Below are 25557 nucleotides of genomic sequence, written 5' to 3'. Positions count from 1 at the left end.
AAAAATGCTAGCGGATGACATCACCGCTCTTCCTGTGCTCTGGGGTTGTGGGTGGGGGCACAGAACAACACTCTTGTTGTTGAGAAGATGTCATGGCTGCATCCTTTACCAAATGTTGTGTCATGATAATCCCCTGTAATCCAATCAAAATGGGTTTGGCCACACATACAACATTCTCCCTGGACTCTAGCATCACTTCTAGCATCAGTGTAGTCTGTAGAGCTGACATATTGTATGTTTCATAACTAATAATCATAACCTGAGCCATCTTGAGATCTAGATAAGTGGGATTCTGTGACTCCACAAAACTATCAGTCCCATTACAATATCTACACTTTAAGCACTTATAACGGGAGAGATCCATTACCGTTTCAGGACACGCACTTGCAGTGTAAATAGTTCTGTCACGCCAAAACTGTCATCAAGGCATAAATAAGGTTTGTGGCATATTCCCACCTTAGAGGTTCCATCTAGTAGCAAATATTTGATATTTGAGCAAACTTTGGAAGCTTTATGCCTAAAAAGGGCAATTTAATCCAAAACTGTTGTAGTCTACAAATGAAGTGAATTTGTTTCCTTAAAATACATATTTGCATGTGTAGTGAGCTTTACGGTAACGTAAAAAAAACTAAAAAATTCATTATGCTGAAAACTTTGGGGTCAGTAAGATTTTACATTCTAAAGAAATCGATTCTTAGATAATGACAGGTAAGACATTTCTACTGCTCCCAAATACCGCTATTTCAAAAAATGCTGATCTGCATTTAATAGATCTGTTAATCAAAAAAACCTAAGGTATTCCGGTTTCAACACTATATTTCATATTAGAATGATTTCTGAAAGAGTCTGTGATTATGTGAGTAATGACTGCTAAAAATTCAGCTGTGGCATCAAAAGACATTTTAAATATATATTAAAAAGATATATTAGAAATAGAAAGCAGTTATTTTAAATTGAAATAACATGTCAGGATATTAATGTTTTCTGTATTTTTAATCAAATAAATGCAGCCTTGGTGAGCCTAAGAGACTTCTTTCAAAAACATTAAATCTTACTGATCCTAAAATTTAGAACGGTAGGGTAAGGTTAAATAAAACAATTCACCCAAAAAAGACAATTCCTAAAAATATATATTTTTGTGTCACACATTCGACATTAGGGTAAGTAAATGATGACAGAACTTAGATTTTTGGGTTGAACCGGTAACATACTGGAAGCATTCAAGAATTATTAATACATTTGTATACAAGATTTTTATTTTTAAACTCCCACTCTTCAGTACTATCATTTTGATATGAAATTTTTAAAAACGAGGATGAGTTAAGTCCAGGAGTTGACCAGAACTTAAGCCTGTTTTGATGAATGAGGTGATAAATATATGAGGTCTAACACATAGCAGTGACTGTTGGTTACTGCACAAATGAAAATGAAACCACATCAAGCGTACTTTTACCAGAATGTGGCCCCCTAATCTCAGTTTTCCTGTACTAAGATCCAAACAAACTAAAACAGAGAAAAGTTTTTTTCATCTTGTGTGTGGTGTGTGTCTGACCTCTTCTAGGACTCTCATGATTGAACAAGATCCCATTCACAGCAAAGAGGTTATAGGCTTCCCTGAAGTTTACCACTATCCAGTATGCATAGAGTTTAGCAGCACCTGCAAAAAAATTAGATACATCCGTGTATTTATTTATTTACCCCAAAATTTGAAAAACACAGCATGTTTTTAGATGTGTGTGCTGACCATAAGGGGATCGCGGGTAGAATGGTGTGGTCTCCTTCTGGGGAATTTCCTGTACTTTCCCGTAGAGCTCGCTGGTGGAGGCCTGGTAGAAGCGGACGGTGTCAGTTAAACCGCAGGTCTTCACTGCATCCAGCAGCCGTAGGGTCCCTACACCGTCAACGTTTGCGGTGTACTCAGCCAGGTCAAAGGAGATCTGACAAACACAAGGCATTTATGCATAAGACTTAAATGTGAAAGTATACAAGTAAATGGCTAAATACAATTCGGTCCATTGACATAACTCAATAACATAAGCCAAGAAGTTGGCAAAATAAACAATTTAAGGAAAAATGAAAACAAGTAACTGCCTGGTAATATAATTCAGTGCAAAACCCTCTGAATCTTCCTCTCTACACTGTAAAAAATAATTCAGTGGCTTAGTAAATTTCACAAAAATAAAGAGCTATATTAACTTAATAAAATCTTTTGAAATCATTTAAGTGATATTTTGAGTGGGTCAGATTAAAAAGAATAATTAAAAATCCAACAAATAATTTCTCTAAAATTTACATATATTATTTAAGTTTATGTAATGAAAATAAATAAGTATTTAACTAACTAATTATATTTTTTATATACCTTCAATATTTCTGGTGAATTCTAATAGAAATATTTGATAATTATTTACTTGTACTGATCTGTTTTAGAAACTAAAATTATTAAGTATTTCCAACCAATTTTCCTAAATAAAGTTCCAGCTTAATAAATGACAGTTTAAATAAATTGAGTAAATTTCGCGGCTAAAGTGATCACGTGTGCAGCTCCGCAGGAAAAAAAAATCTGCTTTCCTCAGCAGCGACGACGACTAGCCATACACCTCACAGCTCCTGGTAAGTAACGTTAGTCAGCTAATCCTACTTACGTTTGTAACACTTTATTAAAAAGTTAATAATTATTAAGCATTTTCTAACAATTGTCTTTGTATTTTATGTCATATTCAACAAGTTTCGTAGCTTAATCGAAGTCACCTGAAGGACGGCTTTCCTCAGCAACGGCAAGACCCGCACTCCTCTCATATTGTGGTACGTTATGTAATTTAGCCAGCTAATACTAATTATGTTTGTAATGTTTAATTCAGAAGTTAATTATTAAGGATTTCCTAACAATTGTGTTTGTATTTTGCATTATCTTAAGAAGTTTAACAAGTTTCGCGGCTCAAACAAGAGGCACCTGTCACTGAAGGACTGCTTTTCTCAGCAACGACGTGAACAGCATTACTCGAATTTCCTGTAAGTAATGTAGTCCTTTTATAACTATGTATATTTGCAAAAATGTTTTCAAAAGTTGATTAAACATTGACCGTGTGTACGTGTACATAACAGTGTAACGTTAGTTTTCGAAGTTAGTTAGTAGGGCAGCCATATGTATGTTAGTTTTTTTTTTTTGGAGTGGGTTAACGTTTGTACTATTTGGATCACCGTTTATTTCAACCGCCATTTGAAAGTCTAACGATAAGTGTACCGTGGTCCAGCAACTATAACTATAACGTTACATGCCCAATGGAAAACGATTTTGTACAGGTTCCCCTTTGGGGTCAGTGGCTTGTCAAAAGGGAACACATCATTTATGAACTTTCAAATGACAAAATTCTTTCTTGTAAAAAGCTGTCACGTTGTTGTAAAACATCATAATTACTACACGAACTCAAGTATGAGCTCTTAAATCACCACTACAGATACGCCATGCAAAAGTATTTAAAATGGCGTGGACATAACATAGACTGGTGCGTTTTAATCAGCTCCCACTATAGGGAGTCGGACAGTTTAAGGCCTGCTCCATTGTAAAATCATTCTAGTGCACTGAAACCTAGATCACATACAATATCGGTCAAAAGTTTGAAAACCGTAAGCTTTTTAATGTAACAAATCCAGACCTGGTGGGTATTGAAGGACAGCGGAGGCTGGGGGAGGGGTACGTTGTTTTAATTGAGTAAACTTACTAAATTTCTTAAGAGTGTGTTTAAATATATTCATTTTGATTTGAAATTATTTGTAATATTTTTGTTCCCTGAAACAGATCAGTTTAATTTTCCATCCTTAAATAAATTGATAGAAATTTCACAAATATATTATGTGTATTATAAATAAACAATTTGTTAGTCTAATACTAAATTGTTTTAGTGGAAAAAATAAAATATAACTGTACATTTTAGATAAAATAAACTGTTGTATTTTTAGTCCGTTAATATGTTTACATCTATGCATTTGGCAGACACTTTTATCCAAAGTAACTTACATTGCATTTCAAGGTACACATTTACAATTTAATCAATTTTTGCTAGCGCCGACGCTCTACTGTTTGAGCTACAGGAAAGCCATCTTTTGTATAATCAAGTGAACTATATTCAGAGATTTTATTAAGTTAATAAAGTTAAATATTACTGTAATATTTACTAAGCCACAGAATTATTTAGAGGGTTAAGGGTTGAGTGTGAGGGTTAATGCAATGCATATTTTTTTCAAGTAGTGCAATTAAACAAGTTTTTTTGTTTCAAAACCATTAGCCATTTTACTTAAATATTAAACATGTTTATAAAGAAATTGGTTGAAATAATGCAGACCTCAATAAAAGCCTATAGCATTGATTTACAGCATAGAAGCTCGCAGTTGGTCTCTTTTCGTTTTTCTTTTAGGTTTATTGTTAAAAATAAATGTCCCTATGTAGAAAATTAACCTGTCCTCTTGTTAAGAAGAATGCTGTTAATTTTTGCAACTCCTCCCCCTAGTAAACTTTGTTTGAGATTTTACCTATCATATGGTCCAACAGAATGTTTGCTTCTTCAGGTGCTATTTGTTTTGTGTATTTGTCACTTTCTTGTAACATTCAGTTTTGAATGTTAGCTCTTACCAGTTATCTTTAAAATTTGCCTGTAGGGTTCAGCTGATCTACCCGTCTTCGTACAAGCAGAGTTGGCAGAGGAGGTCATAAAAATCTACATCCTTCGGAACAATAATGGGGCAGTCAGCGACGTAATCTTGGGAATCTCAGCAGAGCCTGCTGCCATCTTTCAGGAGTCACATTGGATTTGAGATATCCCAAGACCCACAAATACAGGTCCTTCTCCAAAAAATAGCATATTGTGATAAAGTTCATTATTTTCCATAATGTAATGATAAAAATTAAACTTTCATATATTTTAGATTCATTGCACACCAACTGAAATATTTCAGGTCTTTTGTTTAAATACTGATGATTTTGGCATACAGCTCATGAAAACCATAAATTCCTATCTCAAAAAAATAGCTTATTTCATCTGACCAATAAAAGAAAAGTGTTTTTAATACAAAAAAGTCAACCTTCAAATAATTGTTCAGTTATGCACTCAATACTTGGTGGGGAATCCTTTTGCAGAAATGACTGCTTCAATGCGGCGTGGCATGGAGGCAATCAGCCTGTGGCGCTGCTTCGATAGCGGCCTTAAGCTCATCCAGGGTGTTTTGTCTTGCGTCTCTTAACTTTCTCTTCACAATATCCCACAGATTCTCTATGGGGTTCAGGTCAGGAGAGTTGGTAGGCCAATTGAGCACAGTAATACCATGGTCAGTAAACCATTTACCAGTGTGAGCAGGTGCCAGGTCGTGCTGAAAAGCGAAATCTTCATCTCCATAAAGCTTTTTAACAGATGGAAACATGAAGTGCTCCCAAATCTCCTGATAACTAGCTGCATTGACCCTGCCCTGGATAAAACACAGTGGACCAACACCAGCAGCTGACATGGCACCCCAGACCATCACTGACTGTGGGTACTTGATACTGGACTTCAGGCATTTTGGCATTTCCTTCTCCCCAGTCTTCCTCCAGACTCTGGCACCTTGATTTCCAAATGACATGCAAAATTAGCTTTCATCCGAAAAAAGTACTTTGGACCACTGATCAACAGTCCAGTGCTGCTTCTCTGTAGCCCATTTCCTGCACATGCCTGTGCAGGGTGGCTCTGGATGTTTCTACTCCAGACTCAGTCCACAATCTTCCTCGGGGTCCGGTCACCTCTTCTTGTTGTGAAGCGTTTTTTGCCTCACTTTTTCCTTCCCACAGACTTCCCACTGAGGTGCCTTGATACAGCACTCTGGGAACAGCCTATTCGTTCAGAAATTTCTTTCTGTGTCTTACCCTCTCGCTTGAGGGTGTCAATGATGGCCTTCTGGACAGCAGTCAGGTCGGCAGTCTTACCCATGATTGCGGTTTTGAGTAATGAACCAGGCTGGGAGTTTTTAAAAGCCTCAGGAATCTTTTGCAGGTGTTTAGAGTTAATTAGTTGATTCAGATGATTAGGTTAATAGCTCATTTAGAGAACCTTTTCATGATATGCTAATTTTTTGAGATAGGAATTTTGGGTTTTCATGAGCTGTATGCCAAAATCATCAGTATTAAAACAATAAAAGACCTGAAATATTTCAGTTGGTGTGCAATGAATCTAGAATATATGAAAGTTAAATTTTTATCATTACATTACGGAAAATAATGAACTTCATCACAATATGCTAATATTATGAGAAGGACCCTGTACTCACTTGAGTTGTTCCAAAAACTGTTTCTTGAGCTGGATCCTCCAAAACTCTGTTAATGTTCAGAGGTTAAAAAATTATCTTCTTGCATAGTAGTGGTTCATGGTCATCCCACAGAATGGGTTTTCCTGATGGAAGTGTTTCTGTTATTGGATTAATTCTGTTGAAGACATAGTTCACCCCAAAAGATGATGTTGTCATAATGTACTCGCCCTCAATTTGTCCCAAACCTGTACGAGTTTCTTTCTTCTGTTGAACACAAAAGATATTTTAAGTGAAGTGACGTGACATTCAGCCAAGTATTAAAGAGTGTTGGTTAACGCAGTTAAAGGTTGCCATTGACTTTGCATAGTATACTTTTTTTTTTTTTTTTTCCTATCATGGAAGTCAATGGCAACTTTCAACTATCTGTTAACCAACATTCATTAAAATATATTTTGTGTTCAACAGAAGAAAGAAATTCGTACAGATTTGGGACAACCCGGGGGGGCGAGTACATTATGACAACATCATCTTTTTGGGTGAACTATCCCTTTAATATTGATGTAAGTGTTGCTTTTATATTTTTTTATGGTTTAATGTTGAGTGTGACTGCAAATGGCTGGTATGCACCAGGAACAAAGTAAGATGTCATTTCTCTTACGGCTATCGTATTTTACATGTAATCTACTTGAATACTAAGATGGATTAAATGTTTCATAAGGTTTAATCATTTCCTTTATGGCTACTTTACAGTTTTTAATTTTTGCAATCTACTGGAATATTAAAATGGATACAATGTTTCAAAGGTTGATTTTAGACTTTGTCTTATGTTTAATTGACAAATAAATTTTCAATAAAAAATGTGTTTCTTTCTTTATTTGGTTTTATTATAATAATTATAAAGGGTAAATGGTGTAAAAAAAACAAAAGTGAATGCAGCATTTTGATAATTTATAGTCCAATATTAAGTTAAATTCACTTTTACATGTAGTAAACGTAGCACATTTTTTTTGGTAAAATTTCATCCAATATTTCAATTATATCTACTCAATATTTTTTGTTTATTTTACATAGAATTACAGTTGTGGTGTTTTATAATTTTGATTATATCCAATTAATTTTATTTCTCATATAAAGTAATTCAGTTACTCAGATTTACTTAATTTTTTTACTGACAATTACTCAATTTAAACAGTATATTTCATTGATTTCACAGCTTTAAAATTTACTCAATTTTTTTGAGTGTAAAAATGTTTCACCAAAAAAATTGAGTAAATAATAGTTAAACTTTTTACAGTGTACTTGATATCAAGTGTCTTTGTTTGCATAGAGCTGTATGCGGTTACTGGAAAACACACAGAGCATAAAACAATTTGTCTTCTAGCTTATGTAAACTGGTTGAAACAACTAAATGTTGTATATGGATAACGGCATTCGGTGCATATCATTTCCAAGTCATTAATGCACAACACAACATTATCTAACAATGTATCATTATTGTATCATTAATATATGTATTAATGTATCAATATATATTAATGTATCATTATTATTTTAATAAGGAAAAATCACTAGTTTGATTTTAAACCTATAAAACTATTATACAAACAAATGTGATCTGAACTTTAAAAGATTTCAAACGCGCGGTCTCTGTTCTATCTTAACGAGTTCAGACATTCTCAATTCCCAAACACGAGCGAGTCGGGGAATCCCTGACTGAAACTGAGATGTTTAAGATAGGGAGAGAAAGCTGGAAACAGAAAAGACAGACAGGAACTGAGCAGGAGAAAGAGAGGGAGAGACTAACTCATCTAACCTGTTCCTCAAATTGGCCAAGCTTCTCAGAATCGCACCTACACGTTTTTTTTTTCCATCGAGACAAACCCTCGGCAACAGGCATGATCTACGAAATACCCTAGTGCACATCTGTAGCCACACCTCAGAGAGAAAACAAAGGTGACTGTCAGATGATTATCGTGAGACTGAAACGATATTTAAGTGTCTGCACAATGCAAATTCGCATCACTTTCAAGATAATCCTTATAATGCGCCAATGGATTGACATTATAGTTGTGTTGCTTGGCACTCATCCAATAGCTATCATTACCGCTGCTGGGATAATAGCTTAAGTTTTTTGGACTGTGAAAACATGCTCTTAATTGTGAGCTAAAACATTCAATCATACCAGTTCGAACTAAGAGAGACATGTTTCTGTCAAGTACAAGTAGATTTATGTTTTCAGATTGTGTGGAGAGCTTTCACCGCATCTTGCCGCGCCGCAAGCAATTTTCATTTCTTGGGCATTGTTTTTCTCCAAACATACAGCCAGGACAGGGATTTCACATGTCATAGATTTGACAAAATAGTGCTATTAGAGGAATGCCGATACCATAGTTTGCTGGTTCCAGCTGTTACTGCTAGCAGTAGCCATTGCGCTGATGTAAGTAAGTGTGCTGCGAACTCCAAAGTGCTCCTTCTATGCATTTGCAGCCTAAGAAAAGATGTGGAAATTACAGGGATTTTGTTGTTTATTTAAGTGTAGCCACATTTTACACGTTATCCGAAGTGAGCGGGAACGGCAGATAGAAAATTGTGCTGCAAAAGCAGTTTCTTCGTGTTTCCAAACTAACTTGGAACTGTCAGGGGGCAGGATTTATGTCTGACATTGGGAAAGTCCCCGTGGCCCGGGGCAACTCGTGCACAAGCGAACACTCTCTCTCTTTCGGCTCTACCTAATAGCGCTACCCTCCTGTCGATACTACTCCTACAGCCTTCACGGCTTCGGCACGTCAGGATTGGAATTCATCAGCTAATTAAATCTATGCTTGAGATGACACCAACTTCCCTCTCTCTTCTGCCTGCTCAACCAGACACGCTCACCTCATCATTCACTCCTTCCCTCAAACATAAACACACATGTAAACATGGCAACAGCCTGGATCATTATGGGCTGCGGTTGGGGTTGCCCCAGGCGCAAGTTGTCTGTAGCAATTGCAGAGCTCACATACGCTTGAGTGTGTGAGAACAGAGGGAGAGGTGGGGGGGAGAAACCACGACTGCGAATAATTAGGGAATCATTAAGCCCATTACAAATGTCCTCAAACCGTCTCCATCCTTGTAAAAACAAAGCTCTATTTTTAACAAATCTTATGTTTCTAGAAAACCTTTTTTTGTCTCATATAGCCCCAAAGCAGGGCTCATGAACCTCCTTTACTGACTCCAAACTAGAGAACTTTTTTTATTTTATAATTAGAATCAAACTCAATAAAAAAATGAAAAAAAAAAAAAACATAAATAAAGTTAAATGATTCAATTAATGAAAACTAAAGATGTCAATTTTGTTTTTACATAAAAAACTATAAATATTGAATTTATTTTAATGTATTATTAATAATAATTAAATGAAATTATAATTAATCATTTATTTTAAGAAATTAACATTTGTTTATTTACTTATTTAATAAGAAAATAACTAAATGTACAAAAAATGCATGCATTTATTGTTAAACAGTTCATTTCAAAAGCACGGGGGGAAAAAAAATCTTACATTAAATTTTGGGAGTTGCTGACGTTGGGTGATAGGGCTGGATAACAGTATTAAAAGTTCAGGTCTAGGCTTTGAGCAAACACTTCTAAAGGAAGAGTATAGTGCAATCCAAATAATCCGGCAAGATTTTCATCATGCCATTTCATTTGCTTGAGAACAGCACTGTCACACACAAGGTTGTGTTCAGCTCCTGACAGTTGACGGTTATACTTGTGCTGACAGCAACCAACAACTACCCCATGTGAGAGGTCTCTGACTGAACCAGCTCTCAGACACACACAGCACATGTTATGACAGTTGACAGGTGCTGTCATTTAGGAGCTTGAAAGAATGCGTTGAGCTATTGTGTGCTATGTGTGCTTATCTGTATGTCAAGAAGCCTACGCACATGAACACTGTTGAACCTCTGACAGTGCACAAACTGATATGCCAAGACCTGCATTGTTGAGCATCCATCCACCTCAGTTTTGTTAAAAACACTGAGCACAATAAACTTTAAGTTAACACAAAAATATCAAATATGAGTGCTGGACCTGCTTGTTTATTTTGAGAGAAGATGATGAATGCTTCCAAGCTATAAATATTTGTAATTATATACTCTGGTGTCTAGTACTGTAGGTCTCTCTGCAGACCAAATTCATTACCATATAATTTTTTGGCCAAATGTGTGTTGTTATTATATGCCATCCACTAAACCTTCTGAAACAATCCAGCTCACAATCTCAGACTGACTGTGACTTGTCCAGTTGGCAAAACTTCTAAGGCATTTGTTTTTAATGACGTTTTGGTGTTTTGAACATTGCTGTTGCAAATTCTGAATAAAATATGTAATGTTATCTAGCTGGCTAACATACGTCTTAAAAGAGGACAATGACTTGTCTTGAAACAGCAAACAAATTAAAATGATCACACAGCACTCTGAAATACTTGACTCTGATTGGTCTGATTTTTAAATATAATTAAATCGCAAAACTGACTGATTTCCTATCTTTCTGTAAAAGTCTCTTGTATAATGAGCCACTCAATAAAAATCTGTTTTCTACTAAAATGTATTTGTCAAGTAGCTTTGTAAAAATGTATCAGTCACACGTTTCTAAAAATAAAATGAATAATTTTTATGTGATGGGCCCTGTGAAAATATTGCAAGCGCAGAACATATTGAAACTGCTGGCCTGACTTGCTTGTAACGAATGGTTATTTGAGTTACTGTTGCCTTTCTATCATCCCTAACCAGTTTGCCCGTTCTCCTCTTACATTAACAAAGCATTTTCATCCACACAACTGCCGCCCACTGGATATTTTCTCTTTTGTGGACCATTCTCTGTAAACCCTAGAGATGGTTGTGTGTGAAAGTCCCAGTAGATCAGCAGTTTCTGAAATACTCTCACCCAGCCCGTCTGGCACCAACAGCCAGACCACGTTCCAAGTCACTTAACTCCCTTTTCTTCCCCATTCTGATTCTCGGTTTGAATTTCAGCAAGTCGGTTTCACCACATCTAGATGCCTAAATGCACCGAGTTGCTGTCATGTGATTGGCTGATTAGCAATTTGTGTTACCAAGCAATTGAACAGGTGTACCTAATAAAGTGGCTGGTGTGTACTGTATATCACATGATAACTGGTTTTATTCTGTAAACTGCTACTTTTCACCTCTCAATCAAGCATTGAGGTGCATGTGTTAGCCAATTCACAAAGACTGGCATATTATTCAGACATACCATGTCAGTCAGATTCCTTCAAAAATTTGAAAAGAGCTCAAATTGGATAAGTCAAGCCATTTTAACCCATTTTCTAGGACTGAATATTTCCAGAAAGACAATGTGTAGTAGACGACACATCTTCCTTGTGTTCCTTTGTCTACTGTGGCTTACATGAGGCTAGAGATGTTAAAACTGCAGTATTTTTCTGACAAGTTTAATGCCGTTTTAATCCCTGTATTAATGCCATCACAGCCCGATGCGCTTTTATGTTGCCACATGCCAAAGATGACACATTTTTTGGAGTAATTTCTTTTTCAAATTGAGTGACTCATACACAAATAAGAGCAACAACACCATTCTGTTGCCATTAACAAACTTTGTGAAGTGTCACACCACAATCTACTGCATGCTAAAACTGGCCAACATAATATGCACACAAACTAATTATCAGTGGGAGATTCATTAAACAAAATGAAAATGAATAAATGAAATTAACATAAAAAAATCAATATAAACAAACAGATAACAATATAAAAATGGATTAATAAATAAGTGCATCCAAAAAAAATAAAGTAATAAATAAAAGACAATAAAGAAAGCAAAAAGAATTAAGGACATAAAAGAAGATATATACATTTATATACAACATGTATATAAAGAATGATTAACTAAAAACTACAATTAGTCTACTGAGAAAAGAAAGTCTCCTTAACTATAATATATTATCTAATAATAATATTATTATTACAATTATTATTAAATAATAAAATACAACACATTGTAAATATCTAAATATTAATATAAAAATAAAAGCAATGTGTTGAAAACTATAAATAAAGATTATAATGATTAGTCTACTGAGAAGCACATTGGTGGGGGGGTATGTGAATGAGCATGTTATACAACATTGTCTACCACACAAACTAACATGTTTAAAATGCATCTGCATTCCCACCCTTACATGAGTGACAGAGATGGCAGCGCAGAGATTGTTATCTCTCATAATTAATCATTGCTTCATAGGTGCTGTCATTTACATAAATCAAACTCATCTTTGTAAGTGATGTAAGACCACTGAATAAAGGTCTGTTTGTTTGTGGTGACATCTGTCATTGCAGGTGACAAGAGTGGAATGATTTACACAAGCAATTAACTGTAAGTATCTGTGTGAAAGTTAGCTAACAAGTGTTACACAAAGTCTCCTAAACTGCAACCACAACCTTATTAAAAATTCTGTCGTCATTAGCTGAAAAGATTTTTATGCTGCACTTCACCCAAGTCCGATTATTTTTCAGCGTGTCATGCAATCCTGCTTTCTCTTGCCTGTTTGCTTTGTCACATCCATCTACAAACATGCACACAATGCTAAAGTCTTCCCAAGACAACAATTACACATCAAACACATTCACAAAAAAGACAAAAAAAAACATGATACATACTGCAACGCTCCAGTCCAACAACTGCATATTAGCTACAGATCTGTACTAATCCAAAGGCAAACACAAAGCGTATGCCAATCATCCCCTACTGTACACAGCACTATGATAAATGCTAAGAGATATCTGTGCAAACACATTCACAAACAGACTTTCACAGACGAAGAGAAACATACTAAACACTTAGAGGTAACAGAAAACAATACTAGCCCAAAAATCACCAATGCTATTTTGTGTTCTCAGTTTTTTTATTAAATCCAAACTACTTTAACATTAAACAAAATTTTACATTTTACATTTGAAAAGAAACTGAATTATGCATAAAGCTCTGCTAATCAAATAGGATAGATTAATTTATGGGTTTTCATAAAAATACACTTTGCAACCATCTGTGTGTGTGTGTGTGTGTGTGTTACTTGGCTCTCAATCTCAGCCTAAAAAAGTGCCACTTCAGCTCAATTTATCATGTGATTTGGTCAAACGTGACTAATTGTAGCGTACTGTCCCACGAGGCAGCTCTATTTGTGGTAATAACCGCAAGAACATTGCATGTAAAGTTCACTATGCTCTTTTTGTAGTAAAGCCGTGGTCACACACTGATGTTAAACCGACATTATGGTTTACAGTTACTCTTTTACTGTACCGGTTTACTGTACTGTCCCTGTGTTCCTGTCAAACAACATGCAGAAGACAAGGTCCTGACACGAGAGTCATTCACATGTAAATAGACGGCTTTATCTCTCCATTGTGTTTGCCCACACAGACCTCCTGAAGCTGGTATATCCCACCTGAATAATTCAAGGCTTGTATTATTGTGATCACCTTATATTTCATGCTGTTATGCATGTTAACAGGTGCTGCCCTACAAGATTTCCATTTTCATATTTGTAAATTTTAAATTAATTATTATATTTACAGATATTATTCAGGCACATAACAAAACAGAATTATTATTTTATATTATTATTTTAGTATAATCAATGATGAAAACAGCTGTGCTGCTTTGAATAGAAAATAGAAAGCCCAAATAACTGCATTTATTTAAAATATAAATATTTTTTGTAAAATTATAAATGTCTTTACTGTCACTTTTGAGTAATTAAATGCATCCTTGCTGATTAAAAATAATAATTTCTTTATTATTATTCTAATTTTTTTTTTTTTTTTTTTTTTTACTTTTACATAATTCATGGCTCTATAATACACCCGGCGCAATGCAACGCAATGCGCAGTGCAAGTGTGTTTTGCTAGTTTCAGTCCAGCGCCACGTCATTTAATAAGCAAATGCATTTTCACCCATTTATATATATATATATATATATATATAAGTTACTATTTTTAATGTTTTTGAAAGAAGTTTCTTCTGCTCATCAAGCCTGCATTTATTCGATCAAAAATACAAAAAAAACAGTAATATAATAGTTAATAGTTTTCTATTTGAATATACTTTAAAAAAATAATTTATTCCTGTGATGCAAAGCTGAATTTTTTAGCATCATTACTCCAGCCTTCAGTGTCACATGTAACATCCAGTCTATCACATGATCATTTAGAAATCTTTCTAATATTCTGATTTATTATGAGTGTTGGAAACAGTTCTGCTGTCTAATATATTTGATGAATAAAAGGTTAAAAAGAACTATTTTTTCAAAATAAAAAATTCTAATAATATATATTCTAATAATATATTTTCTATAATATCACTTTTTATCAATTTAACACATCCTTGCTGAATAAAAGTATTGATTTTATATAAAAAAGAAAGAAAAAAATTACTGAGCCCAAATTACTGACCAGTAGTGTATATTGATTTTACAAAATATTTAGATTTTAAAAACATAGCTTTTTTTTTACTTTTTATTCATCAAAGTATCCTAAAAAAGAATCACATGTTCTGAAAAAATATTAAGCAGCAGAACTGTTTCCAACTTTGATAATGAATCATCATATTAGAATGATTTCTAAAAGATCATGTGATAATGATCCTAAAAATTCAGCTTTGTATCAAAGAAATAAATATATCTATATATATTTATATCTATATATCTATATCTATATATATTTATATATTAAAAAAAAAAAAAATATATATATATATATATATATATATATATATATATTAGGGCCGGGACTTTAACGCGTTAATTGAGATTAATTAATTACACAAAAAATAACGCGTTAACTAAGATTAATTAATTACAGGAAAAACAATTCCACATTTTTAATAACTTATTTTTGCACCGCGGAACGTTTCTCACTGGATGAGTGTTGCCGGACCGATTATACTGAAGCATCAACTAGCGTTCGCATATCACGCAGCACATCGAGCCTCAAGTATCACCTAAACGCAAAACATATAGCAGCTAGCGTGGACTTTCACTTAATGTTGAACTATGTATTATTTTGTTGGTGCAACTGGCAGTTTATGTTGAACTATGTATTGTTTTGGCCAAGGTTATTGAGAGTTGGACCTGAGTATGTTATGGCCTCTGAAGCAACAGAGAGATGTTTTCTAATAGTCAGTGTTTCCAATGTTCTGAATGTAATTGACAGTATTGTGTTTTACTTAAAAAAACACTTTACAGAAGGTTCCAGCACCTATAAGCTTCCTGAATTTCTGAAATGTACTATTTCTAAATTGTTTCTAAATATGCTATTGCTACACTTAATGGCAAAAATTGCACTGGTTTGCTAGACTTGGTTGAACAAAAATAAACAATATTTTGTTGCTTAAGCTTATGTATTCAGTCATTATTCAATGGTATACTATAAATCCATGTGAAAATAAATTACTTCTCACTGTTCTCAGGTCAAATATTTATATGCGATTAAAATGCGATTAATTTCGATTAATTAATTACAAAGCCTCTAATTAATTAGATTAATTTTTTTAATCGAGTACCGGCCCTAATATATATATATATATATATATATATCCATGTTAATTGCAGAGATTGAGTGAGTACAAGAAAATCAAATGTTGTTATGCAACATTAGACCTGAATACCCCATGACATTATTTCAACTCATAGCATAGCATAGCTCATTACAGTCTTGATGCTTGTCTTCCTTCTGTCATTTATCCATCCGATTTATTCAATTAACTAGACTATATTCTCACAGACAAAAGACAGAGTGTGCATGGAGGGGAAAAAAAGCACATCACTTTCTTCCTGAAACATTCCTGTAAGTATAAACAAATATCCTCCAAAAACCGCCAAGTGGTACTCTCAAACAAAATAGCACTTTGCTGACCCCTGTGTGTAAAAACTGGAAACCAAGCATGTGTGTGTATGTGTTTTCTCTGCCACTCTCTCTGCCATATCCAAACAACGTGCGGTGAGTGAAAAATGTAAACTGCAATCAGAAAGTAGCAGTGATCTAGCGCTTCATTACTGCGGGCACTGATTGAAACGGCTATCTTTAATGAGCACTCCCGGCTAACGCACACACTTACAAGCCTAAACTGATGGGTTAATTAAATCAAGCTTGTTTATTTCTCTACATTCGTAGTATGACAGCAATCTTTAAATATGACCTACTCTCCCTTACACCTATGTCTGTGCTTAAAGTATATTTTATTCTTTATGCTGAGGAGTCACAGCAGTACAAACTCCATTTGTGACAGAGAGCATCCTGCTGTTATCTGTCATCACAGCAGATGATCCTCCTGATGGGACACCCAGAACACCTTCCATTCATTATAATGGATGCCTGTCCACTGGCCAATGTTTCTCAGTGAGTTTCCACCTGAATTATTTAGTTCCATATTACAGCAGCTGCTGTATTTATCTGTACGTTTTCAGCCCGCAGGTGCAGTCTGGATCTTTCCATCCTACTGACTTACAAGCCTACCATTGAGGCTTATGAATCATTTTAGACAAACAGTGACTCCAAAAAGTATTTGAACAGTTAAGCCTTATTTAAAAATGTATGAATGCACTGGAATTATAGAACAAAATATCAAACCAAGTCACATCTGTTTTAAATATAATATAAATATAGCTCAAAAACACTTATAGTAAATTTATCCATAAAAGCTGGCTAAAAAAAGTAGTATAACTTAAAAAGCATCACGAGTTTGCAGATGCATAATATAATAACGGATACATTTTTAATACTACTTGAGTGTCCAAATGTATGCCAATGCTTCTGAAGCCACTGTGGTTATTAAACACAAGTGGTAATTATTATGTAAGAACAATTATTGGGTGAAAACTGTGTAAGCATTGTGTTTAAAATGAGAGATGCAGGGGGGGTGGAGTGAAAAAAATTACAGTCTAAAGAAGGATTTAACGAAAAGAGTGCTGTGTCATGCGATAAACTGGAAAAGATGTGAGATGCGAGCAAAAAAACATGTCTGTCAAAAACACATTCTGTGTGATTGTGCTTGAAAACAGGAAATCAAAATTCACTCTATTCACTTTCTCAATAAAATGTCTCCGGTCTTATTACGGATGATTCATCAGTGCATGCTGTTCTATAAAAGTTTCCATGATCTCTCATCAAATGCAGTACATTTTTCTGCCTTTCATTTTTCTTATGTAACAAATGCCGCACGAGTGGGCTAAAATAACATTAACCGACAATATAACTGGCTGTCTGCTACAATCCATTCAAACTTCTGGTTCATTTGGAAATGCACCACATCACAGAAGACAAATGGCTTGCTAAATGAAGTTCCAGGCTTTTGAAGGAATGTGAAACCTCAGTCGTCATTTTCTCACTCTCATGACTTTACAGAAGATGTTGAGTACACGATGACTTTGGATGAACAGATCTTTTCAGTTGTTTTCTTTTTGTGGTTGAAACATGTTAAGCTGCAGCAAAACCATGACGCTGTCGTTTCTCTCTCTCTTTCACTAGAACTACCCAGTTGAGCACATTTCATTGGTTTTTCCTGTGACTGAGCTCATGAATTGCTAAAGGAAACAACGTCTCACTCGTATCCCTCCGCATTATCTCGTCCCCATTCTGCTTTTGATCTTCTTAATTCCTTCATCTTGCTCTCTCTGTTCCACTGCCGTTTGTGCTTGTTTCCCATAAATTACCCTGTGGAGCACCCACACAGAAGTTCACACACACCATGACGGCCAACTCTCTGACTAACATCCCCCTGACCTCATCCCAGATGACTAGACATTAGGGGTGTGGGTAAAGGAACAGAGAGTGAAAGAAAAGTCTTCTGTATTTGGTTAAGATTTTATTTCTTTCCAAAGTATTACTTGGATGGGGTCAGTTGTTCACCCCACTGACACTTAGAAAGAAACCTAAGTCATGTGGTGTGTGTGTATGTGTGTGTGTGTGTGTGTGTGTGTGTGTGCATTCAGCAGGATAGTTTGAGAGTAGACAAAGAGCATCTGTGTGAGTGAGAAATATAGAGAAAGGAAGCTAGATAGATGAGAAATTTGTACCTTGACGTGACTCTGCGCTCCAAGGTTGTATATTTCAGTGGGTTTGACTTCATTGATAATCTTTACCAAGCATGTGCTGTCCGTCAAGTCTCCATAGTGCAACTTCATGTCTATGAGGCACAGAATACAAATGAAATTTGACAAATAATCTGATATAGCTTACGGTCTACTGGAAAGTTTTAGAAAAGAAGTTCCTCCACATCGGCTTAAGATGAACTAAGCATGAACAATACTTCTACAGCATTTATTAATCTTAGTCGATGTTAACTTTACCATTTGCTAATGCATTATTAAAATCAAAAGTTGTGCTTGTTAACATTAGTTAATGCACAGTCAATTAACATGGACTAACAATAAACGACTGTATTTTTATTAACTAACATTAACAAAGATCAGTTTTAATAAAGAATAAATACTGTAATACATGTATTGTTCATTGTTTGTTCATGTTAGTTAATACACCAACTAACATGAACTAATGGAACCTTATTGTAAAGCGTTACCAGCGAATGCTACTAGACCCAATACAAAGATGTAAAATCCATGTTTAAAATGTTTATAAACTTGTTTACTGAGCCAAAAAAAAAGAAGAATAAGAAAAGAAAGAACAAAAAAGACGCCCATTACCAGATTGACTGGAGTGAAATAAGAGTTTCTAGATTTTTGTGCAAAACTTTGAATTTCATTTTGCTTTCAAAATCAGATACAGAATGAAAAACATATTTGGATGGCAAATATTTTACACAGAGGCTAATAAGTGACTTTATTACAATTTCAATCAGAAGGGGCAATTTTCTTCTCCTACCATTCAGGAAAAAAAAAATCCTGGTCAAAAATAAATTAACCTATTTTATGTGGATGAATTTGTTTAAATGGATGAAACTTTACCGCTGGCTGTTATCTGACACTTTTACAATTTTTGGTATGTTGGCACAAAGGAAGCTTGTTTCTGTAAACTAACTATCTTTACTGTACTTTTGGTGCCTTTCAGCTGCATTTTCTCATTGTAGGGCACTATAAACGTCCAGCATTTTTAGTTTTATTTTGTATACATCATAATTTTGGAGTGTGAATTCTGTTGTAGAACACTTTTGCGACTGCCATAAACAGGTGAACTCTTGTTTGTACAGAATGGGAATAAGCAGTTAAAAAAAGAGTGACAACCATATTTAGCCGCATTGTGTATGTGTCATTCCCTATATGAATAGAAATAGAAAACTTCTTTGTCTTCCCTGTGAAAAACTGCCTTTTTATCACAGAGAAGCCAGGCCAATGATTTTCTCAGACTTCACCCAAAATAAATAATTACCGTCCAAATAGTACTTAAGAATGTTTAGACTGCAACCATAAAGGAAAATCTTAAAATAATAAATTAAAAATACTGAATAAACAACTTACAAGCCTTATTGGATCCAATGCCTAGTGATATTTTACACAGGTTAGAAGACATACATGCATTTACAAACATAATAAACCATGCACATTATAGCCAGGTGTGTGGATGTGAAACTCACTTCCTTCTGTGTGCGTTTGAGGGTTATGATAAAGGTGCTCAATCCGGCCCGTGTTAAAAGAGCTGGACCTGCGGAGGATACCATGAACCTGCCGGAAACAAACAAAAACTTCAAGTTTTAATCTCATCTGAGTATACATGATTTTAAACAGAACATAAATAAACTACCACTCAAAGGACTGGATTTTTATTAAGAAATGTATACTTTTATTTAGTAAGAATACATTAAATTTATCAAAAGTGACATTAAGAATATTTATAATGAAACAAAAGATTTATATTTTAAATAAATGCTGTTCTTTTTGAACGATTCTTTTTGTTACTCTAAATGTTAATAGCATTTTACAATGATCCTATTTTTACTGTATTTTTGATCAAATAAATGCAGTCTTGCTGAGCAGAATAGATGTCTTTTAAAAACATAAAAGTATTTCTTTATCTTAATTTTTTATTTTTTATTTCAAGTGAACATTTAAAAGAGATGCAACCCATTTAAATTTGAATCATATGAATATATGACTTTCACATAAGATTATTAACAGACAGTGAGATATTTGCATCAGATCAATGTGGGAATGCTTTCTAACGGGTTTGTAGGATGTCTTTCGGGGGTTACATTGGCTTACCCACCTCATAACCTTTAGCCAGCAGAAACTCAGCCAGGTAGGACCCATCCTGGAACCACACAGAAGGAGAATTATTTTGGGTTTTGAGAAATACACACACAACCATTTACAGCAAGCATTACCCAAGAGAGTATGCAACACAATGACCATTTCTTTCTGAATTTCATGAGGCAGACCGCAGCGAATGCACGCCTACATTAAACAAAATACGCGTTTTCGCACACGTACACATACACACTTGTGTCGAAACTCACCCTCGCGTCTTTCCAAAGTTGTATGACTTTCTTTCATGCAACACAACTGTGGACCTCACTGTATGGACAACATTTCTTTCTAAATATGGTCAATTTACTAAATATCTTTTAAATGTTAATATTTTACAAAAATGTTTAATTTGTTACCTGTGAATACTAGATCAGCTCCGAATCAATCACTTTAAATCATTGTTAAAAACTTATTTATTAACGCAGGCTTTTAATCTTTCTGGGCGTGGAGTTCTTTGCGTTTCTTCTGTGTGATGTTATTGTTCTAGTATATTTAGAATATTCCTCGATCTCTGTACAGCACATTGGGCAACAGTGGTTGTATTCAATTGTGCTATAGAAAGAAATAAAGCAAACAAAACAAAACATCATCTTTTATGTTCCACAAAAGAAAGTCAAATGAGGGCGGGTAAATGATGACAGAATTGTCCTTTTTGGGTGAGCTATCCCTTTAACAGCAGAGCACTAAAAATCCCCTCACTAAAAAGAGCTCCATACATAGTCCGCAAAGAATGCAAAGAAAACAGTCGACAAGACAGCTCACAAATAAGCAAGGAGTGCCTACGGGTTACAACACACACGGTCCTCCAGTGTAATACAGGCTTACTGAATCATCCGAGTGCATCACACACACACACAAAAGAGTTTTAATCAAGCAAACAAGACTGTCGTGTCAGTCAGTGAAAGTCTGACAGCTCAGTTGAAGCCGCTGAATCCACCTGACTGTCAAAAAGTGACATGGCCATACCCTAAAGATACGTTTTAACCTAAAACATAAACAACTCCCGAGTCTCTTTCATTCTTATTCTCGTCTCCTTCTTGTTCTCCCATTTTCCCCTCTCATACTTCCCGACCGCACATTCTAGAACTTAGGAACATTCCGCCCCAGCCATGGCATTCCGCCCCCTACTTCCTGCTGGGGTGATATAGGCACAGTCCCAAAGACCTTTGGGAAAAAATGAGAAGCTTCAGCAGCCGTGTATGTGCCTGTATATAAGTAAAAATATATATGTCCACAGAGGAAAAGATGTGCTTAAAGATACATTTCCGTTTCCTTTTCACCCATTCACTGGGCATTTACATACAAACCGTTCAATGTCTGACCACCTGAGGCTCTCTGTGTGTGACACACAACCAGTGCCAACTGCAGCACGGACTCATAACCCTGATAAAAAGCAGTTTATCGTCACGCTGAGACTGTTGGGAAACGTTGCCTGTTTCCCGCAGATTACGTTCATAGACAGGAAACCTAGACTGACACGACATTCCGAGCGGTCTGTGCATACAAACACACTGGCCTACCTTGTAAGCCACCGATCACTTTCTGACCGAATTATAAAATCTTTCAAATAAATAACTTTTTAACTCTAAATCATCTCTTGTTTTGGAGTCAAACCACATGTGCGAAACATCTCAGAAATGCTGGCTAATTTGGAAAAACGTTCCATTGCAATCACAATTACACTTAAATTATGCACCACATAAAGATAAATCTATAGGCCTTTAGACCTCTGCGCGAGACACAGGCTGATTGTTAAGGGCAAACTGTGGATGCATTTATGCAGAGAAAACCAGAATGGTAAAGGAAAGAATGAAAGCTAATCAAATAAGCCCACTTAACTCGCCCAACCAAAACAGTCCGTGTCTGTGTCTCTGTCTGTGATGTATTATCTCTGTTTGTGTACGTACTGCGTGTCTTTTTGAAAAATAGGTCCTTTATATTTGCCCATGACCACCGTAAAAGAGTCTTTCTCTCTTTACTACTTAAAAGACCTACACAAAATCATAATCTAAAATGTATAAACTGGTCCTATTACAGAGTATGTAATTTACTGGAAGCGTCTCAGTTGTTGGACTTCGTTACGAGACTTTTTTATTATTTCCATTTGCCTGAAATAAAATCATTTAACTTACAATAAATTACATATGTGATTTTTCTGTCAAGAACTTTCTTCATTATATCCTATATTTTGACTGTTACTTCAAAAGCCATCTTGTGAATTCGAACTTTGACATCTTTATAATCTAATAATCTGCTTTATAATCCATAATTTAATGCTATATTTTACTCAGAAAAAAAACTAAACACGTGATCAATCAATAGTTTTTCTTCTACAAGGCGTCGGATGGGAATCATCTGCCATAAACGCGCATGTAAATATCGCTTTGTCTGGACGATTTTTGTCATTCGACCGCCCTCTGCTGTTCATCAAGAAAAACTGCATGACGCTCGCGCTCTGCCCATAAAGAAGCTATTTTCATGATACGAACCAGGAACTTCACTCTTCAGTTTACCAATACATAACGCTATACACAACTTCCTGCAAAAATTCAGGTTTTTCAAGAAATGTACTCACCACATCATCAACAAGCTAATTTTAAACGTCACAAACTGATCTTTCCAGTTATTCAAAAGAGTAAACGTATTATTCACGTCGTGTACGCAGCACTTGGCATTCAATGTTACAAAATAAACCACGTCAGCAGTGATGTTCTGTGGGCAGCACCACAATGCATGTGAATTAAATGAATGTATTTTAGTAGGGGGAAAGTTGACCTCACTGATAATACAAAACTGGGTAAATAAAGCATATTTAATGTATTATATTTCAACTCAAAATAAAATGATGCAACAAATCGAGCACACTTTAAGTAGTTGATATGTGTAATTAATTTGTAATAAATGAAAAAAATAAATTAAATGTATGCATTTAGGTGGATGCTGCACACTGGTGGTGGATGAGGAGATACCCCTTGACTATGTAAGCGCTTTGAGTGTCTAGAAAAGCGCTATATAAATGTAAAGAATTATTATTATTTAGCAGACGCTTTTATCCTCAGGCTAACAATTTTTACCTATCATGTATTCCCGGGGAATCGACCCCCAACATTGCTCTTGATAACGCAATACTCTACCAATTGAGCTAAAGGAACACTAATAATACTAATACTAATAGTAATAATAATAATAGGGTGTTGAAATATAAATAATAATAATAGGGTGTTAAAATATTATGTTTAGCAATAAATAATCAATAAATTAAACTTTGCTTGCCTCATTAAATATTTAAGTGCTTTGTACAGTCATAGAAAACTTTACATGCTGTATTTATTTTCAGTTGGAGGGAGGAGGGGGATCATCTAAATGTCAGATTGTGGTGGACAATGTTTTAATTGGAGTGGAAAATATACAGTTTTTCAATATACAATTTAAATTTTAATAGTATGGTTAACAATGACTGCCCAGGACGAAACGGATGGCACGCTCAGCTATATATGATGCACAACAGCAAGACAGGTCACACGAACGTGAAAACCTGAATACCAAGTATTCATTGTCTAGTTGTTGAGATACACCCATGTTTGTAATATGCTCATGTACTCATAAAAACACATAGATGACTTCTTTATATCCTAGTTATATCCTTTAGTCTGCTTCTTGTATCCTGTACTGAACAGTTTGAACTTTCTTTAACCAGCAATCTGGAAAACAACATGATGCTACATGTTTATATCGGCAATGAGCTTTTGAGGATCAAATTTGTGTCACATGTCTCCTGTTATAGATCACTGTGATTCACTATTAAAAGGGTCCATGTGGGGCTAGCCAAAAAACAGCTAACATGAAACTGCTTTTTTTCACAACAGCTGTAAAAGTTGCTTACCATATGCAAATTGTCACATATATGGTGACTGAAGCTGTCATTCTGTCTGACAGCTCCCTGTTTTCCACTGAACAACGAAAGCCATACGCGTTTGAAACACTATAAGGGTGTATAATATACAGACTTTTGATTTCTAGCTAAACTATGCCTAAGTTATATATATTCGCGTCGCGTAGGTTGATAGGATCATTCACGTTACCTGACCGGTTATGCCTGTAATGATGGCCACTTTCCTCTTCGTCTTAAGGTCTCCGTTCACATCAGCACTGACCGCCGCCGCTGCTGAACACTGAGCCATGGTCTCGAGCTGGTTTCGGTTCGGAGAGAGTCTGTGGGGTCTGGTTCCGCTGTGCGCGATCGTTTGTCGTGATCGGATGCAGACCGTTTTTATACAGCCTGATGCAAATACATCCGAAACTCCAGCTGCTTGACCGACACATCAGGAACCTGCACTCAGCAGCCAATCACAGAGCAGAGCGCCTGTGACGTACACACCACAGAATAAAGGGAGGAATCCTGTTGGCTTGGGGATGTAAATGTTTGACAGCGCCCTCTAAAGGAATCGAGGTTCAGGAGGAATTAAACAAACAACTTTTTTACTTTCTCTCTTTGTTATAACATATCTAATATAATAATCGTTTTTTATTATTAGTGTGTGTGTGTGTGTGTATATATATATATATATATATAGTATATATATACCTTGCTACATGTAGCCTGCGTTAGGCTAACCAAGACTTGTCATTTGCAATTATATTGTTGTTCTTTTGTTAGTGTTGACTGCTTTTATTGTACTCATTTGTAAGTCGCTTTAAATAAAAGCATCTGCTAAATGAATCAATGTAAATATATAATATGCCAAAATGTTATAGTAAATTCTAGACTGGTCTTAAATCACAGCTGAGAAAGATCTTCAACTGGTCAAGGCTGTTTTTCTGGTCTCCCAGTCTCGTCAAGCTGGTCTGTTGCCTGGTTTTTGTTTTTTTAGGGTCACATTGTTCTCATATGCAAACAAATAAAGTAAGAGGAGGAACTCAGGATTATGTACATTTGCAAGAGAATGACTTAAGTGATAGTCAAGGTTTTTCAGCTTTCACTTAGAATCGTAGTGTTTAAAAGTAAT

At 35.2% G+C, this 25557-nt stretch overlaps 1 protein-coding gene and 1 long non-coding RNA gene across 3 annotated transcripts in view; one reads left to right on the top strand and one right to left on the bottom strand.

The window, feature by feature from the left end:
- LOC127938782 (GDP-mannose 4,6 dehydratase) overlaps positions 1 to 24898 on the bottom strand; it is a 62822-nt gene extending 37924 nt beyond the window's left edge. The window contains exons 1-7 of one of the 2 annotated variants that reach the window (XM_052535647.1): positions 24634 to 24898; positions 20511 to 20555; positions 19882 to 19969; positions 19766 to 19786; positions 18368 to 18477; positions 1745 to 1937; positions 1553 to 1657 (exon numbers count right to left, since the gene is read on the bottom strand). In XM_052535647.1, coding sequence (XP_052391607.1) covers positions 1553 to 1657; positions 1745 to 1937; positions 18368 to 18477; positions 19766 to 19786; positions 19882 to 19969; positions 20511 to 20555; positions 24634 to 24732 — 661 coding nt within the window. In that variant the 5' untranslated portion in view covers positions 24733 to 24898. The remainder of the gene's footprint in view (positions 1 to 1552; positions 1658 to 1744; positions 1938 to 18367; positions 18478 to 19765; positions 19787 to 19881; positions 19970 to 20510; positions 20556 to 24633) is intronic. The other variant, XM_052535648.1, reaches the window with a different exon arrangement.
- On the top strand, positions 2134 to 4901 carry LOC127938783 (uncharacterized). Its single transcript, XR_008148807.1, has 4 exons — positions 2134 to 2613; positions 2729 to 2805; positions 2918 to 3012; positions 4657 to 4901. It is a non-coding gene; the product is annotated as an uncharacterized LOC127938783 (long non-coding RNA).
- Positions 24899 to 25557: the final 659 nt, after the last annotated feature.

The sequence above is a fragment of the Carassius gibelio genome, chromosome A20 (assembly GCF_023724105.1).
Source record: "Carassius gibelio isolate Cgi1373 ecotype wild population from Czech Republic chromosome A20, carGib1.2-hapl.c, whole genome shotgun sequence".
Lineage (NCBI taxonomy): Eukaryota > Metazoa > Chordata > Actinopteri > Cypriniformes > Cyprinidae > Carassius > Carassius gibelio.
This window is presented reverse-complemented; position numbering and strand designations above follow the sequence as displayed.